The 17,987-nt window shown below is 48.2% G+C and overlaps 1 protein-coding gene across 1 annotated transcript; it reads left to right on the top strand.

The window, feature by feature from the left end:
• Window positions 1-723: 723 nt before the first annotated feature.
• Window positions 724-2,108, top strand: LOC124690575 (ubiquitin-conjugating enzyme E2-16 kDa-like). The gene is made up of 3 exons (XM_047223944.1): window positions 724-734; window positions 1,313-1,535; window positions 1,737-2,108. Exons 1-3 carry the CDS (start codon window positions 724-726, stop codon window positions 2,106-2,108), a joined length of 606 nt encoding a protein of 201 aa, XP_047079900.1.
• The last annotated feature ends 15,879 nt before the right edge of the window (window positions 2,109-17,987 follow it).

The following is a 17,987-nucleotide window of genomic DNA, read 5'->3' as shown; positions in this document are numbered from 1 at the left end:
TGTGGACTCACCGCTATGGACTTGGGGGGGGGGGGGGAGACGTAGAGTATGAGTTGCAGTAGGTGCACGCGCAGCCAACCCTGCTGCCCTAGGCGTTGCCATCGATGTCGCCCGTGAAGGAGGAGGATAACGATGAGTCGGAGGACTGGTCCGGCTACTACTTCCCCACGCCGTGCCCTGGCGTCCCCGACTGGTCACAATACCAAGGGTCCGCCAACCATTACAAGGAACTAGTGTCGTGGGCCCCAGCGTTGGCATCGGAGGTCTAGTACCAGCCTGGGCTCTTGGGAGGGCCCATCGAGGATTCGTCGGAGGACAACCTCGACTATGAGCCGATGGAGGCTGACCTCACGGAGGAAGAAGCCTTGGCACACGGCATGGCCATCTCCGAGGCGGAGGAGCGTGCCAAGTGGATTAGAGGTGGCCATCCATCGCTTGCAGTAGGAGGCTGCACCAACGCCGCCACCGCCAACAGCTGAGCAACTGCCACCACCTCCTCAGAGGGCGAATGTGTGGCCGCTGCCGCAGGTCTTCATCGATCTCGGCAAGGAGGACTAGATCACTCCGGCGATGAGGACGAAGCCACCGGTGGCATTATCCACATGCTTTTTAGTTGTAAAACGTGACCTTTCTGGCCCCAAGTTAATGTAAATTATATTTTTTGGCACATTTTTTTTTTGCGGTTTAAAGCCGTTGGGCCCGCTCGCTATTGCAAATAGACCGATGCCTCAATCGTGTCCGTGGGTCACCGCGTATGGATAAAAAACGGATCGACCTTGTGTCCGAAATGCGATGGCCTACGGGCTGTTGGCTCTGAGTGAGAGAGTGATGTTGTGACCGTTGTGATCGATGATGCTGTGACTTTTTGAGCTGAACATGCTCTTCAAGACTTCAACTGCCTTATGCCCGCTCAAAATGGGATTTATTTTGTTTCTTGTTCAGAATCTTTGTTCCGCTTTCCTTCGCTTTGCTGCCATGGTGCATTGCCAGCGGTACGAAACAACTCTGCCATCATCTTGTTGTGCAGATAATTCTTCAACATGATGTGACGTGCAACAGCATAAGCGCAGCGTGATCGAAGTTATACCAGCAAAGTGACCATACCCTATCTATCCATGTATATGGTCTCCTACCGGGATCGCTCTCCAAGTAGATTCCTCGAGAAGTCTGAGGGTTAGCCTTCTCTATATAAAGCACCGATCGAGACCTTTGGCCCCGAGCAGTGAGCAACTAGCTGCTTACCATAGCGTAGATTTCTCTGCGCCGAAGCACGAAGTTCTTCACAGCCTACACGGGGGCGGCAAATGAGGAGTCGGTTCTCGATCAAGCGAGTCCGGAAGGAGCTGTCCGTGCTGTGGGTCGACCCGCCGGCGTTCTGCCGTCCCGGCGCGTCGCCGATGACGGACCCGTACCACTTCGAGGTGATCATCGACGGCCCCGCCGGCAGCCCCTACGCCGGCGGCACGTTCCCCCTCGACGTTGTGCTCCCGGAGGACTACCCCTTCAAGCCCCTCAAGCTCACCTTCAAAACCAAGGTACGTCGCCGGCGTACCAACGAATTGATCGAGCTCCATTTGCCTCTGCTTCTTCCAGAAAGACATCGATCGATTTTTTTTCCAAGCGATCCAACGAAGCGATCGAATTTTATTACCAGAAAGACATCGATCGATGGATCGGCGTTTGATTCTCATCTCGTTTTGATTTCTTTTTCCTCGATCGTTTGTGCTTGGCTGCAGGTGTACCACCCGAACATCGACAACGAGGGGGAGATCTTCCTGGACATCTTCAAGGACAACTGGAGCCCGGCGCTGACGATCAGCAAGGCCCTCCTCTCCATCGTCTCCGTCCTCTACGACCCCCTCCTCGACCTCCCCGTTCGCCGCGGCGTCGCGCTTCAGTACAGGCACGACAGGGCGACCTTCGAGACGAAGGCCATGGACTGGACTCGAAGATACGCCACGGCGCCCGTCGTTTCCTTCTACCCAGCTGCGAAGGAAGGCCACTCCAGGGGACTACGAGCAGGACGTACTGGCCAGCTGCTGACTGCACTTGCGCGATTCAGAGCGCGACCGATTCAGGTTCACGTGGCGCCGTCGCTGGCTTGCTGATGGTTCGGATGCCGCCTGGCGCTGGCGAGGCGTTTCTTGAGACCTAGTTAACTCACAGCGTCTATTGCGTAGTAGAAAGGTGGGAACGGCATGGAGGAACAGCACATGGAGTAGAATAATTCAAGTTCTGTCTGCAATCTCGAGCTGTATTGTGTGGAATGTTGAGAAAAGTACTAGTCATGTTTAATTAGGAACCCAGTTCTTCAGGTCCTCCGGTCTGTTCGTGAGATAACAGAGCCTACTTATTACTACTAATGTTAGCCTTTTAATCTTGATTTGGTTATATTTTGCATTCAGTGAACCAATCAGATAGGAAACCGTGTAGTCTATCTTGTCATCAAGGGGAAGTGCCTCTCGGCAAATCATGTTGCGCTTCTCCCTTTACACTACAGGAATGGCAGTAGACGCCGAGGGCCAAAGTGTACGCCGACGGCCAAATGTCGGGGCCGTCGGCGTACGACCTCGCCAGGGCACCGCCGAACGTGGACCGTCGGCGTACCCATGCCGTCGGCGTAAATGCGGCTACGCCGAGGGCTGCCCTCAGCGTCTACCTAGCCCTCGGCGTAGCGTCGGCGTCGCCACCACTAGTGGAGAAGAGGCCTTTGGTCCTAAGCAAATAACCCAGTGCAGAACCAAACCGGAACCATTGGGGGCATTAGGCCCGGTTCGTTTTGCCCAGGGCGGCCCCACTGGTTCAGAGCCTGTCCTGTAGTGGCCTTTGGACCCGGTTTGTATTACAAACCGGGCCTAAAGGGTGGCCGGCAGGGCGTGTCAGGCGTGGGAACCCTTTAGTCCCGGTTTGTAATACAAACCGGGTCCAAAGGCCCCACCTCTGGACCCGGTTTGTATTACAAACCGGGACAAAGTCCCCAATCTGGCTATATGACCTTGCCCCTGCCCAAATGTGAGCCACACTTGGCCATTTTTTCACTTTCTTCACAAGAGGGGTGTATTGCTCTCCTCTCTTCTTCACATGCACAAGAGGTGTTCGATGAAATGCTTAAGAGGATTTGACATTTGAGTTTACACAAATCAAGCCACACTTAACTTGCTTTTTTCTTCTTCATCGAGGTTAACAACTTTATCCTTTTCATCTGTAATTGATAAAATGTAATGGTTTTTGATATAATGTTAATTATATCATGCAGATGAATCGGCAATGGATGTACATTGACCGACGGTTTGACGAGTTCACTTCGGGCCTGGAGAATTTCATCGCCGTGGCTGAGGCAAACAAACATGGTGGCTTCATGTATTGTCCATGTGTCGATCGCAAGAATATCGTAAATTACGCTCACTCGAGTGTCATTCACAGCCACCTTCTGCGGGCAGGTTTCATGCCCAGCTACTATTGTTGGACCAAGCACGGAGAAAGAGGGGTTATGATGGAAGACAATGAAGAAGAGGAAGAGGATGATGACGGTTATCCCAATTTCCCTGAATACGATGATACTGCAGAAGGCAATGAAGACAATGAAGTAGAAGATCAAGAGGCACCGGATGAGCCTCGCTGATGATGATCTTGGTCGGGCCATTTCGATGCAAGGAGAGAATGTGAAACCGAAAAGGAAAGGTTGGCCTTCGACAAGATGATAGAAGATCACAACAAATTGTTATACCCAACTTGCGAAGATGGCCATAAAAAGCTAGGCAGCACACTGGAATTGTTGCAATGGAAGGCGGAGAACGGTGTCACTGACTCAGGATTTGGAAAGTTGCCGACAATAATTAAGAGGAAGCTTCCAAGGGGTAACGAATTGCCCGCCGATACGTACGAAGCGAAGAAGATTGTCTGCCCTCTAGGATTAGATGTGCAAAAGATACATGCATGCATTAATGATCTGCGTCCTCTACCGCGGTGAGTACGAGAATTTGGATGCATGTCCGGTGTGCACTGCATTGCGGTATAAGATCAGACGAGATGACGACCCTGGTGATGTTGAGGGCGAGCGCCCCAGGAAGAGGGTTCCTGCCAAGGTTATGTGGTATGCTCCTATAATACCACGGCTGAAACGCTTGTTCAGAAATAAAGAGCATGCTAGGTTGTTGCGATGGCACAAAGAAGACCGTAAGAAAGACGAGATGTTGAGGCACCCTGCTGATGGCTCCCAATGGAGAAAAATCGATAGAGAGTTCCCAAACTTTGCACGAGATGCAAGGAACTTAAGGTTTGGTCTAAGTACAGATGGCATGAATCCTTTTGGAGAGCAGAGCTGCAGCCATAGCACCTGGCTTGTGACTCTTTGTACATATAACCTTCCTCCTTGGTTGTGCATGAAGCGGAAGTTCATTATGATGCCAGTGCTCATACAAGGCCCGAAGCAACCCGGGAACGACATTGATGTGTACCTGAAGCCATTAGTCGAAGAACTTCTACAGCTGTGGTCCCTAGCAGGTTTACGTGTGTGGGACGAGCACAAGCAGGAGGAATTTGACCTAAGAGCGCTGCTTTTCGTAACCATCAATGACTGGCCTGCTCTTGGTAACATTTCAGGACAGTCAAACAAGGGATACAATGCATGCACGCACTGTTTACATGAGCTCGAAGGTGATTATTTGGAAAAAGGTCAGAAGGTCGTGTACACGGGGCATCGTCGATTTCTTAGGATTACCCATCCCGTAAGAAAGAAAGGCAAGCATTACAACGGTGAGGCTGATCACCGGAGGAAGCCTCCCCATCGTGATGGTGTTGATATATTTGGTATGGTCAAGGATCTAGATGTAATATTTGGAAAGGGTCCTGGCGGACGGTCTGTTCCGAATGACGATGCAGGACACGCGCCCATGTGAGAGAAGAAATCTATATTTTGGGATCTACCCTATTGGAAAGTCTTAGAGGTCCGCTCTTCAATCGATGTGATGCACGTGACGAAGAATCTTTGCGTGAACCTGCTAGGCTTTCTGGGCGTGTACGGGAAGACAAAAGATACACCAGAAGCATGGGAGGACCAGCAACGTTGGAAAGACCCCAAAAATCTGCATGAGAGAGTTAAAGGACGTCATTTATCCAGCTACGCTCTTACAAAAGCAGAGAAGGAAATATTTTTTGAATGTCTGAGAAGTATCAAGGTCCCGTCTGGCTTCTCCTCCAATATAAAGGGAATAATAAATATGGAGAAGAAAACATTCCGAACCTGAAGTCTCATGACCGTCACGTGATAATGACACAGTTGCTTCCGATTGCATTGAGGGGGCTTCTACCGGAAAATGTTCGATTGCCCATTGTGAAGCTATGTGCATTCCTCAATGCAATTTCTCGAAGGTAATAAATCCAGAAATTCTACCGAGGTTGCGGAATGATGTGGTCCAATGTCCGGTTAGTTTTGAGCTGGTGTTCCCACCATCCTTCTTCAATATTATGACACATCTCCTCGTTCACCCGGTCGATGAGATTTCCATTCTCGGTCCTGTATTTCTACACAATATGTTCCCCTTCGAGAGGTTCATGGGAGTCTTAAAGAAATATGTTCATAACCGTGCTAGGCCGAAGGAAGCATCTCCAAGGGCTATGGAACAGAGGAGGTCATTGAATTCTGTGTTGACTTTATTCCTGACCTTAAGCCGATTGGTGTTCCTGAATCGCGGCATGAAGGGAGACTAAGTGGAAAAGGCACGCTAGGAAGGAAATCAATGATATGTAGGGACGGAATTTCTTTGACTCAAGCACACTACACAGTTCTACAAAGTTCCACCTTGGTGGCTCCGTATATCGGTGACCACAAGAACTTTCTACGCTCCCAGAACCCGGGGGATCGAACGATTGGATTAGACGTGAACACATGTCGACTTTCGGCGGTTGGTTGCAAAAACATCTCCTGAATAACGAAGATATTGAAGATCAGCTGTACTTACTGGCCCAGACACCATCTTCGACTGTAGTGACTTTCCAAGGGTACGAGATAAATGGGAATACATTTTACACGATCGCCCAAGAGAAAAAGAGCACCAACCAAAACAGTGGTGTCCGATTTGATGCAATAATGAATGAAGGCCCAAATGACACATATTATGGTTACATAGAGGATATATGGGAACTTGACTATGGACCTTCTTTTAAGGTCCCTTTGTTTAGGTGCAAATGGGTCAACAAAACAGGAGGCGGGGTTCAGGTAGACAAGTTGTATGGAATGACAACAGTGGATCTCAACAATCTTGGGTATAGAGACGAACCATTCGTCCTAGCCAAGGATGTGGCCCAGGTTTTCTATGTGAAGGACATGTCTACCAAACCAAGAAAAAGGAAACATAAGGAAATAAATACATCAAACGATGAGCCAAAGCGCCACATAGTTCTTTCTGGAAAAAGAAACATCGTGGGAGTGGAGGACAAGACAGACATGTCAGAAGATTATAATAAGTTTGATGAAATTCCACCCTTCAGAGTGCACATTGATCCAAGCATCAAGTTAAATGATGAAGATGCTCCATGGTTAAGGCTGAAGAAGATTAAATGATGAAGATGCTCCATCATCAAGTTAATTGTAGAATGTTCATGGCACAAATGAGTATCTCAACATGGCAATCAATTTAACTGTATGTAAGATATTAAAAGTGGAGATTTCCCAACCCTTTCCCCAACAGTACTACTGTTAGAGGAGATGTAGTCGTTCGGGGGCTTGTAGGGAAAATTCCGAGGAGCAGCTTCCGAAGATGCCGTAGGGCGTGTGCACCAACGACATCTTCGAGAAGCTGCGCCACGGGAGATTTCCCAAACCTTTCCCCAACAGTACTGTTAGAGGAGATGTAGTCGTTCACGGGCTTGCCGGGAAATTTTTCCGAGGCACAGCCTCCGAAGATGCCGTAGGGCGCGTGTGCACCAACGACATCTTCGAGAAGCTGTGTCACGGGAGATTTCCCAACCCTTTCCTTCATCCATGGGAATCAAACTCGCTTGGCTTGTTGATCCGCTTCGGCAAGGCGTATCGATGCTCCTTTTATAGGCACTCGCACCTCTTCTACTTTGTCTTGTTCTTCGACGAGGCGTCGTGCGCTACATGCTTTATCTCATCGAGCGAGTGCGTCCACCCATGCGTTCTTATCCCGCCGACATCTTTAGTCCCGGTTGTACCCACCAGCCGGGACTAAAGGTTACCCACACGTCCTTATCCCACCGACAGCTTTGTTAGATGACAAAAAAGGATCTTTCGTCCCGGTTGTACCCACCAGCCGGGACTAAAGGGTTATCCCACCGACAGTTTTGTTAGATGACAAAAAAAAATGATCTTTAGCCCCGGTTGTACCCACCAGCCGGGACTAATGTTTTCGGCGCCACTGCGTTCCCGCCTATTTTTCTTCCCGCGCTTTCCACTGCTTCCCGCCTCCGTCCTCCCGCCATTTTTTCACTATATATATGATGGCTTGGCCTCCATTTACATATCACATCTACACTCATATCTGCAAACCTCATCACTCTGTCCCATGGCTTCCATCGTATCTCTAACCCTCCGGGAGGCGGAGGCGCTTTGCGCGTCGAACTACCCCTGCCCGCCGGGCTACCGCGTCGCGACCGGCTGGTTGCTGAGCGTCGGAGGCGTACCGGTCCCTCCTGTCCCTCTAGGTGTGGCGCGCGAGATGGCCATCACGAACCACTACTACTTCGAGCTCACGCCAGAGCAGCGGAGGAATCCCCAGTGGCATCCCGACTACTTCCCAACTTGGGAAAGCTTCTTCGTCAATCGACGTGAGAGGGCGCTTGCCAGGCACGAGGAGGGCGGCCCGCCTCCTTCGGACTTCAACGAGGCCGGCCGTCGGCTGTGGTGGCGCGGCCGGACTCTCCAGGGTGTCATGGCCCACCGTGGCCCCCGCCTGTGCTACCCTCAGTCCCAGCCCACGCGTGCTCTCCCGCCGAGGTTCGACTACCGCGACCCCGATGCCAGCGACGATGATGACGGCGACTACGATGACTACAGTGGCGAGTACTATCGGGCTAGGCACGAGTATGACTGAATGACTCGAACAGTCGAATCTGGCCATATGTATCTTAATTAATTTTCGGCTGAGCTCGTACTTTAATTCCATGTATCTGGCGGGAAACTTTTCTCATCATCAGCGTCTGCCACAACGACTTTATTGAAAATACAATTAAAATATATAAACAACTAGTGGCCTGTACATGGCGGTGACGGTGGTGGTGGCCAGTACATGGCGGTGACGGTGGTGGCCAGTACACGACGGTGGCGACGGTGGCCTGTACATGGCGGTGGCGGCGGTGGTGGGCAGTACATGGCGGTGACGGTGGTGGCCAGTACACGGCGGTGGCGACGGTGGCCTGTACATGCATGGCGGTGGCGGTGGTGGTGGCCAGTACACGGCGGTGGCGGCGGTGGCCAGTACATGGCGGCGGCGGCGGTGGACACGTGTGGCAGTGCGGTGGCACGGGGAAAGAACGGCGGTGGTGGGCAGTACACGGCGGTGGCGATGGTGGCCTGTACATGGCGGTGGTGGGCAGTACACGGCGGTGGCACGGGGAAAGGACGGCGGTGGTGGGCAGTACACGGCGGTGGCGACGGTGGCCTGTACATGGCGGTGGCGACGGTGGCCTGTACATGGCGGCGGTGGACACGTGTGGCAGTGCGGTGGCACGGGGAAAGGACGGCGGTGGTGGGCAGTACACGGCGGTGGCCACGGTGGCCAGTACATGGCGGTGGCGGCGGTGGTGGCCAGTACATGGCGGTGACGGTGGTGGCCAGTACACGGCGGTGGCGACGGTGGCCTGTACATGCATGGCGGTGGCGGTGGCGGTGGCCAGTACACGGCGGTGGCGGCGGTGGCCAGTACATGGCGGCGGCGGCGGTGGACACGTGTGGCAGTGCGGTGGCACGGGGAAAGGACGGCGGTGGTGGGCATTACACGGCGGTGGCGATGGTGGCCTGTACATGGCGGTGGCGGCGGTGGTGGGCAGTACATGGCAGTGACGGTGGTGGCCAGTACACGGCGGTGGCGACGGTGGCCTGTACATGCATGGCGGTGGCGGTGGCGGTGGCCAGTACACGGCGGTGGCGGCGGTGGCCAGTACATGGCGGCGGCGGCGGTGGACACGTGTGGCAGTGCGGTGGCACGGGGAAAGGACGGCGGTGGTGGGCAGTACACGGCGGTGGCGACGGTGGCCTCGTACATGGCGGTGGCGGCGGTGGTGGCCGGTACATGGCGGTGGCGGTGGTGGCCGGTACACGGCGGTGGCGACGGTGGCCTGTACATGCATGGCGGTGGCGGTGGCGGTGGCCAGTACACGGCGGTGGCGGCGGTGGCCAGTACATGGCGGCGGCGGCGGTGGACACGTGTGGCAGTGCGGTGGCACGGGGAAAGGACGGCGGTGGTGGGCAGTACACGGCGGTGGCGACGGTGGCCTGTACATGGCGGTGGCGGCGGTTGATACGTCTCCAACGTATCGATAATTTCTTATGTTCCATGCTACTTTATTGATGATACCTACATGTTTTATGCACATTATATGTCATATTCGTGCATTTTCTGGAACTAACCTATTAACAAGATGCCGAAGTGCCAGTTCTTGTTTTCTGCTATTTTTGGTTTCAGAAATCCTAGTAACGAAATATTCTCGGAATTGGACGAAATCAACGCCCAGGTTCCTATTTTGCCCGGAAGCATCCAGAACACCCGAGAGCCGCCAGAGGAGGGCCCTGTGGGCCCCAGATGATAGGGTGGCGCAGCCTGGGCCCTGGCCGCGCCAGCCTATGGTGTGGTGGCCCCAGGCTCCCTCCGAGGCTCCCCTTTCGCCTATTTAAAGGTCCTGACCTGAAAACCCTTACGGAGGAAGCCACGGTACGCGAAACCTTCCAGAGCCGCCGCCATCGCGAAGCCAAGATCTGGGGGACAGGAGTCTCTGTTCCGGCACCGGAACAGGGAAGTGCCCCCGGAAGGCTTCTCCATCGACACCGCTGCCATCTCCGCCGCCATCTTCATCAACGCTGCTGCTCCCATGAAGAGGGAGTAGTTCTCCATCGAGGCTCGGGGCTGTACCGGTAGCTATGTGGTTCATCTCTCTCCTATGTACTTCAATACAATAATCTCATGAGCTGCCTTACATGATTGAGATTCATATGATGATGCTTGTAATCTAGATGTCATTGTGCTAGTCAAGTGAGTTTTACTTATGTGATCTCCGGAGACTCCTTGTCCCACGTGTGTAAAGGTGACAAGTGTGTGCACCGTGTGGGTCTCTTAGGCTATATTTCACAGAATACTTATTCACTGTTATGAATGGCATAGTGAAGTGCTTATTTATATCTCTTTATGATTGCAATGTGTTTTGTATCACAATTTATCTATGTGCTACTCTAGTGATGTTATTAAAGTAGTTTTATTCCTCCTGCACGATGTAATGGTGATAGTGTGTGCATCCGTGTTAGTACTTGGTTTATGCTATGATCATGATCTCTTGTAGATTGCGAAGTTAACTATTGCTATGATAGTATTGATATGTATTATTCCTCCTACATAAGCATGAAGGTGACAGTGTGCATGCTATGTTAGTACTTGGTTTAGTCGTATCGATCTTTCATGCACTCTAAGGTTATTTAAATATGAACATTGAATTGTGGAGCTTGTTAACTCCGGCATTGAGGGTTCGTGTAATCCTACGCAATGTGTTCATCATCCAACAAGAGAGTGTAGAGTATGCAGTTATCTATTCTGTTATGTGATCAATGTTGAGAGTGTCCACTAGTGAAAGTCTAATCCCTAGGCCTTGTTCCTAAATATCGCTATCGCTGTTTGTTACTCGTTTTTTACGTTACTACTGCTGAGTTACTACTGTTTGTTTACTTCCTGCAATATTACTACCATCAACTGCATGCCGATAAGCTATTTTACTGGCGCCGTACTACTGCTCATATTCATTCATACCACTTGTATTTCACTATCTCTTCGCCGAACTAGTACACCTATTAGGTGTGTTAGGGACACAAGAGACTTCTTGCTTTGTGGTTGCGGGGTTGCATGAGAGGGATATCTTTGACCTCTTCCTCCCCGAGTTCGATAAACCTTGGGTAATCCACTTAAGGGAAACTTGCTCGCTGTTCTACAAACCTCTCGCTCTCGGAGGCCCAACACCTGTCTACAAGAATAGAAGCACCCGTAGACATCAAGCACTTTTCTGGCGCCGTTGCCGGGGAGGGAAGGTAAACGGCACTCACACATTGGCAAGCCCGGCAACTAAGCACTTTTCCTCCCTCGTCAACTACGCGCCAAGCACTTTTCTGGCGCCGTTGCCGGGGAGGAAAGGTAAAAGACACTCATACTTCGGTTCCAGGTAACAGTACTTTTTTGGCGCCATTGTGTGTGTGCTCGAAGCTATTTCCTTTAGACTCTGCAATTGCGACATTTGGTTTCTTGTTTACACTAGTTAGGCATAATGGACAACAATGAGCTTCTTATTCTATTTCCTGATTTAAGACATGGATGGTTTGATGCGAAAATTAAAAAACCCATGGAACATATTAATATGAATGCTTTGAACACTATTGTTGCTAATGCTATGGAAAATTCTAAGCTTGGGGAAGCTGGCTTTGATGAGCATGATATTTTTAGTCCCCCAAGCATTGAGGAGAAAATTTACTTTGATGATACTTTGCCTCCCATTTATGATGATTATAATGATAGTAGTCTTTTGTTACCACCTGTTATGGAGGATAAATTTGATTATGATTACAATATACCTCCTATATTTGATAGCTACTTTGTTGAATTTGCTCCCACTACAATTAATAAGGATGACTATGCTTATGTTGGGAGTAGTAATTATTTTATGCATGAGACTCATGATAAGAATGCTTTAAGTGATAGTTATATTGTTGAGTTTGCTCATGATGCTACTGAAAGTTATTATGAGAGAGGAAAATATGGTTATAAAAATTTTCATGTTACTAAAATGCCTCTCTATGTGCTGAAATTTTTTAAGCTACACTTGTTTTATCTTTCTATGCTTGTTGCATTATGCTTCTTGAACTTGTTTATTTACAAGATTCCTTTTCATAGGAAGCATGTTAGGCTTAAATGTGTTTTGAATTTGCTTCTTGATGCTCTCTTTTGCTTCAAATACTATTTCTTGCGAGTGCATCATTAAAATTGCTGAGCCCATCTTAATGGCTATAAAGAAAGAACTTCTTGGGAGATAACCCATGTGTTATTTTCCTACAGTACTTTGTTTTATATTTGTGTCTTGGAAGTTGTTTACTACTGTAGCAACCTCTCCTTATCATGTTTTTGTGCCAAGTAAAGTTTCTATGTTATAGTTGATGTTATATTTGGGATCGCTGCGCAGAAAGAGCATTGCTGTCTGTCACGAATCTGGGCACAGGCCTCTGTAGAAAATTCGAAAAAATCTGCCAATTTACGAGCGTGATCCTCAGATATGTACGCAACTTTCATTAGTTTTGAGTTTTTCCATTTGAGCAAGTCTGGTGCCAGCTTTAAATTCGTCTTTACGGACTGTTCTGTTTTTGACAGATTCTGCCTTTTATTTCGCATTGCCTCTTTTGCTATGTTGGATTCATTTCTTTGATCCATTAATGTCCAGTAGCTTTATGCAATGTCCAGAAGTGTAAAGAATGTTTGTGTCACCTCTGAATGTGTGAATTATTAATTATGCACTAACCCTCTAATGAGTTTGCTTGAAGTTTGGTGTGAAGGAAGTTTTCAAGGGTCAAGAGAGGAGTATGATATACTATGATCAAGAGGAGTGAAAGCTCTAAGCTTGGGGATGCACCGTGGTTCACCCCTGCATATTCTAAGAAGACTCAAGCGTCTAAGCTTGGGGATGCCCAAGGCATCCCCTTCTTCATCGACAAAGTATCGAGTTCCTTCTCTTGAAACTATATTTTTATTCGGTCACATCTTATGTATTTTACTTGGAGCGTCTGTGTGCTTTTATTTTTGTTTTGTTGTTTTCATTCTCTGAATAAGTTCATCCTTGTGTGGGAGAGAGACACGCTCCGCTGGTTCGTATGAACACATGTGTTCTTAGCTCATAATATTCATGGCGAAGTTTCCTCTTCGTTAAATTGTTATATGGTTGGAATTGGAAAATGCTACATGTAGTAATTGGTAAAATGTCTTGGATAATGTGATACTTGGCAATTGTTGTGCTCATGTTTAAGCTCTTGCATCATATGCTTTGCACCCATTAATGAAGAAATACATAGAGCTTGCTAAAATTTGGTTTGCATAATTGGTCTCTCTAAGGTCTAGATAATTTCTAGTATTGAGTTTTGAACAACAAGGAAGACGGTGTAGAGTCTTATAATGTTTACAATATGTCTTTTATGTGAGTCTTGCTGCACCATTTCATACTTGAGTTTGCTTCAAATAACCTTGCTAGCCTAAACCTTGTATCGAGAGGGAATACTTCTCATGCATCCAAAATCCTTGAGCCAACCACTATGCCATTTGTGTCCACCATACCTACCTACTACATGGTATTTCTCCGCCATTCCAAAGTAAATTGCTTGAGTGCTACCTTTAAACAATTCAAAATTTATCACCTCTTATTTGTGTCAATGTTTTATAGCTCATGAGGAAGTATGTGGTGTTTTATCTTTCGATCTTGTCATTTACTTTTGACGGACTTTCACAATGGACTAGTGGCACATCCGCTTATCCAATAATTTTGCAAAAAGAGCTGGCAATGGGGTTCCCAGCCCCAATTAATTAACTTTTATTAATAATTCTCTTCACATGTTTTGCTCTGATTCATCAGTAAGCAACTTAATTTTGCAAATAGACACTCCTCCATGGTATGTGAATGTTGGAAGGCACCCGAGGATTCGGTTAGCCATGGCTTGTGTAAGCAAAAGGTTGGGAGGAGTGTCATCCATAAATAAAGAAAAACTAAACTAAAGTACATGTGTAAACAAAAGAGAAGAGGGATGATCTACCTTGCTGGTAGAGATAACGTCCTTCATGGGAGCCGCTCTTGAAAGTCTGGTTGATGAGGTAGTTAGAGTGCCCACTACCATTCGTTGACAACAACAAACACCTCTCAAAACTTTAGTTTTATGCTCTCTATATGTTTTCAAAATAAAAGCTCTAGCACAAATACAGCAATCGATGCTTTCCTCTTTGAAGGACCTTTCTTTTACTTTTATTGTTGAGTCAGTTTACCTATCTCCCTCCACCTAAGAAGCAAACACTTGTGTGAACTGTGTATTGATTCCTACATACTTGCATATTGCACTTGTTATATTACTTTATGTTGACAATATCCATGAGATATACATGTTATAAGTTGAAAGCAACCGCTGAAACTTAATCTTCCTTTGTGTTGCTTCAATACCTTTACTTTGATTTATTGCTTTATGAGTTAACTCTTATGCAAGACTTATTTATGCTTGTCTTGAAGCACTATTCATGAAAAGTCTTTGCTTTATGATTCAGCTTGTTTACTCATGTCATTACCATTGTTTTGATCGCTGCATTCATTACATATGTTTACAATATGATCAAGTTTATGATGGCATGTCACTTCAGAAATTATCTTTGTTATCGTTTTACCCGCTCGGGACGAGCGTAACTAAGCTTGGGGATGCCGATACGTCTCCAACGTATCGATAATTTCTTATGTTCCATGCTACTTTATTGATGATACCTACATGTTTTATGCACATTATATGTCATATTCGTGCATTTTCCGGAACTAACCTATTAACAAGATGCCGAAGTGCCAGCTCTCGTTTTCTGCTGTTTTTGGTTTCGAAATCATAGTAACGAAATATTCTCGGAATTGGACGAAATCAACGCCCGGGTTCCTATTTTGCCCGGAAGCATCCGGAACACCCGAGAGCCGCGGAGGAGGGCCCCGTGGGCCCCGGATGATAGGGTGGCGCGGCTCGGGCCCCGGCCGTGCCAGCCTATGGTGTGGTGGCCCCGAGCCCCTCCGAGGCTCCCCTTTCGCCTATTTAAAGGTCCTGACCTGAAAACCCTTACGGAGGAAGCCACGGTACGCGAAACCTTCCAGAGCCGCCGCCATCGCGAAGCCAAGATCTGGGGGACAGGAGTCTCTGTTCCGGCACCCTGCCGGAACGGGGAAGTGCCCCCGGAAGGCTTCTCCATCGACACCGCTGCCATCTCCGCCGCCATCTTCATCAACGCTGCTGCTCCCATGAAGAGGGAGTAGTTCTCCATCGAGGCTCGGGGCTGTACCGGTAGCTATGTGGTTCATCTCTCTCCTATGTACTTCAATACAATAATCTCATGAGCTGCCTTACATGATTGAGATTCATATGATGATGCTTGTAATCTAGATGTCATTGTGCTAGTCAAGTGAGTTTTACTTATGTGATCTCCGGAGACTCCTTGTCCCACGTGTGTAAAGGTGACAGTGTGTGCACCGTGTGGGTCTCTTAGGCTATATTTCACGAATACTTATTCACCGTTATGAATGGCATAGTGAAGTGCTTATTTATATCTCTTTATGATTGCAATGTGTTTTGTATCACAATTTATCTATGTGCTACTCTAGTGATGTTATTAAAGTAGTTTTATTCCTCCTGCACGATGTAATGGTGACAGTGTGTGCATCCGTGTTAGTACTTGGTTTATGCTATGATCATGATCTCTTGTAGATTGCGAAGTTAACTATTGCTATGATAGTATTGATATGTATTATTCCTCCTACATAAGCATGAAGGTGACAGTGTGCATGCTATGTTAGTACTTGGTTTAGTCGTATCGATCTTTCATGCACTCTAAGGTTATTTAAATATGAACATTGAATTGTGGAGCTTGTTAACTCCGGCATTGAGGGTTCGTGTAATCCTACGCAATGTGTTCATCATCCAACAAGAGAGTGTAGAGTATGCATTTATATATTCTGTTATGTGATCAATGTTGAGAGTGTCCACTAGTGAAAGTCTAATCCCTAGGCCTTGTTCCTAAATATCGCTATCGCTGCTTGTTACTGTTTTACTCGCGTTACTACCGCTGAGTTACTACTCGCTTGTTTACTTCCTGCAATATTACTACCATCAACTGTATGCCAGTAAGCTATTTTCGGGCGCCGTACTACTGCTCATATTCATTCATACCACTTGTATTTCACTATCTCTTCGCCGAACTAGTACACCTATTAGGTGTGTTGGGGACACAAGAGACTTCTTGCTTTGTGGTTGCAGGGTTGCATGTGAGGGATATCTTTGACCTCTTCCTCCCTGAGTTCGATAAACCTTGGGTAATCCACTTAAGGGAAACTTGCTGCTGTTCTACAAACCTCTGCTCTTGGAGGCCCAACACTGTCTACAAGAATAGAAGCACCCGTAGACATCAGCGGTGGTGGCCAGTACATGGCGGTGACGGTGGTGGCCAGTACACGGCGGTGGCGACGGTGGTCTGTACATGGCGGTGGCGGTGGCCAGTAGACGGCGGTGGCGGCGGTGGACACGTGTGGCAGTGCGGTGGCCAGTAAGTGGTTTTTTTTGATTTGAAATAAGGCGGGAATGAATTTTTTAAAAAAAAATGGTCTTTAGGCCCGGTTTGTAATACAAATCGGGCCTAAAGGCCTTTTTTGCGCGCGCAGCGAAAACCGCAGCAAAAAAGGCCTTTAGGCCCGGTTTGTATTACAAACCGGGACCAAAGGGGGGCCTTTGGTATTACGAACCGGGACCAAAGGGGGGGTTATAACTTCACCACTTCGTCTCCGCGGAGATCAATCCCGCGGAGACGAAGCATTGGACGCCGCCAGGCTGCCCAAACTCGCCGTCGCCGTCGCTTCGTCTCCCCGCGCCGTCTCCGTCGTCACCGCCTCCGCCGCCGCCGTTCGCCACCGCCACCGCCACCGCGCCCGCCCAACGCGCCGCCCACGCCGTGCCCAAGCCGCCCGCGCGCACGCCGCCCGCGCCGCGCCCGTCGGCCTACTGCCGCGCGCGCTCCCGGCCTTCGACGGCCGCCGACGCCACCGCGCCTCCCTCCGCGCGCGGCGCCTCTGCCGCCGCGCCCCCGCCGTCCGCCGCGCCCCCGCCACCGCCGCCTCCCTCCGCGCCGGTAAGTGGTAGTTAGAAATTTATATTAGTTAGAAAAAAAATAGTTAGAAATAATATATAGTTAGAAATATTAGTTAGAAATAATATATAGTTAGAAATATTAGTTATAAGTACTTGTTAGATAAAAATAGTGAAATTTATATTAGTTAGAAATAATATATAGTTAGAAATATTAGTTACAAATATTAGTTAGAAAAATTAGTTATAAGTACTTGTTAGATAAAAAGTTATATGTTAGAAAAAGTAGTGAAAATTATAGTTAGAAAAAAGTTATGAAAAGAATATTTGTTAGAAATAAGATATTCAAATTCAAATATTGAAATTATAGTACGCCGCCACCCCTTTTTTTTTTTTTAACTTCTTATCAAATTTGACATATCACATATATTTGTTAGATGTATCAAATTTGTTAGTACATTGTTAGTATAGTTAATTCGGAAAAAATTAGATGTATCAAATTAGTGCGGGCGCGCGCCCCTGCCGGTGCCGAGTCCGTGGCGGTGCCCCTACCGGCGCCCGTGGCTGTGCCGAGTCCGTGGCGGTGCCGCCGCGACATAGTGCCGACGCCCCCCAAACGGTAGTGCCGGCGCCGACTAACATATAGTGAATTTATTTTTAATTTATGTTACGGCGCAGACTAACATATATGATTTGTTTTCAGCTCTATATTATCGATCCTTAGTTAAGAACTACATATGTAACTCCATTTTCAGTTTTCTGCATTATCCTTAATTTGATCATATGATGGTTCCTATATATAGCTTGCAGGTCGTTGTAGAAAGCATGGAGAGAAATGAAACTCAAGAAAATTTCATGGCTGACCTCATAGCCAACGGTACTCTGGATGATCGCGACGACGTCGTTATTCCAGATGATGGCGGTGACG

The sequence above is a fragment of the Lolium rigidum genome, chromosome 2 (genome assembly GCF_022539505.1).
Source record: "Lolium rigidum isolate FL_2022 chromosome 2, APGP_CSIRO_Lrig_0.1, whole genome shotgun sequence".
In the NCBI taxonomy this organism is placed as follows: domain Eukaryota; kingdom Viridiplantae; phylum Streptophyta; class Magnoliopsida; order Poales; family Poaceae; genus Lolium; species Lolium rigidum.
Note: the sequence above shows the minus strand (reverse complement) of the source record. Positions and strands in the feature narration are given on the sequence as shown.

Coding starts and splice junctions, on each gene's coding strand:
- LOC124690575 (XM_047223944.1), top strand. Junction 1,536..1,736: donor AGCTCACCTTCAAAACCAAG/GTACGTCGCCGG, acceptor GCTTGGCTGCAG/GTGTACCACCCGAACATCGA.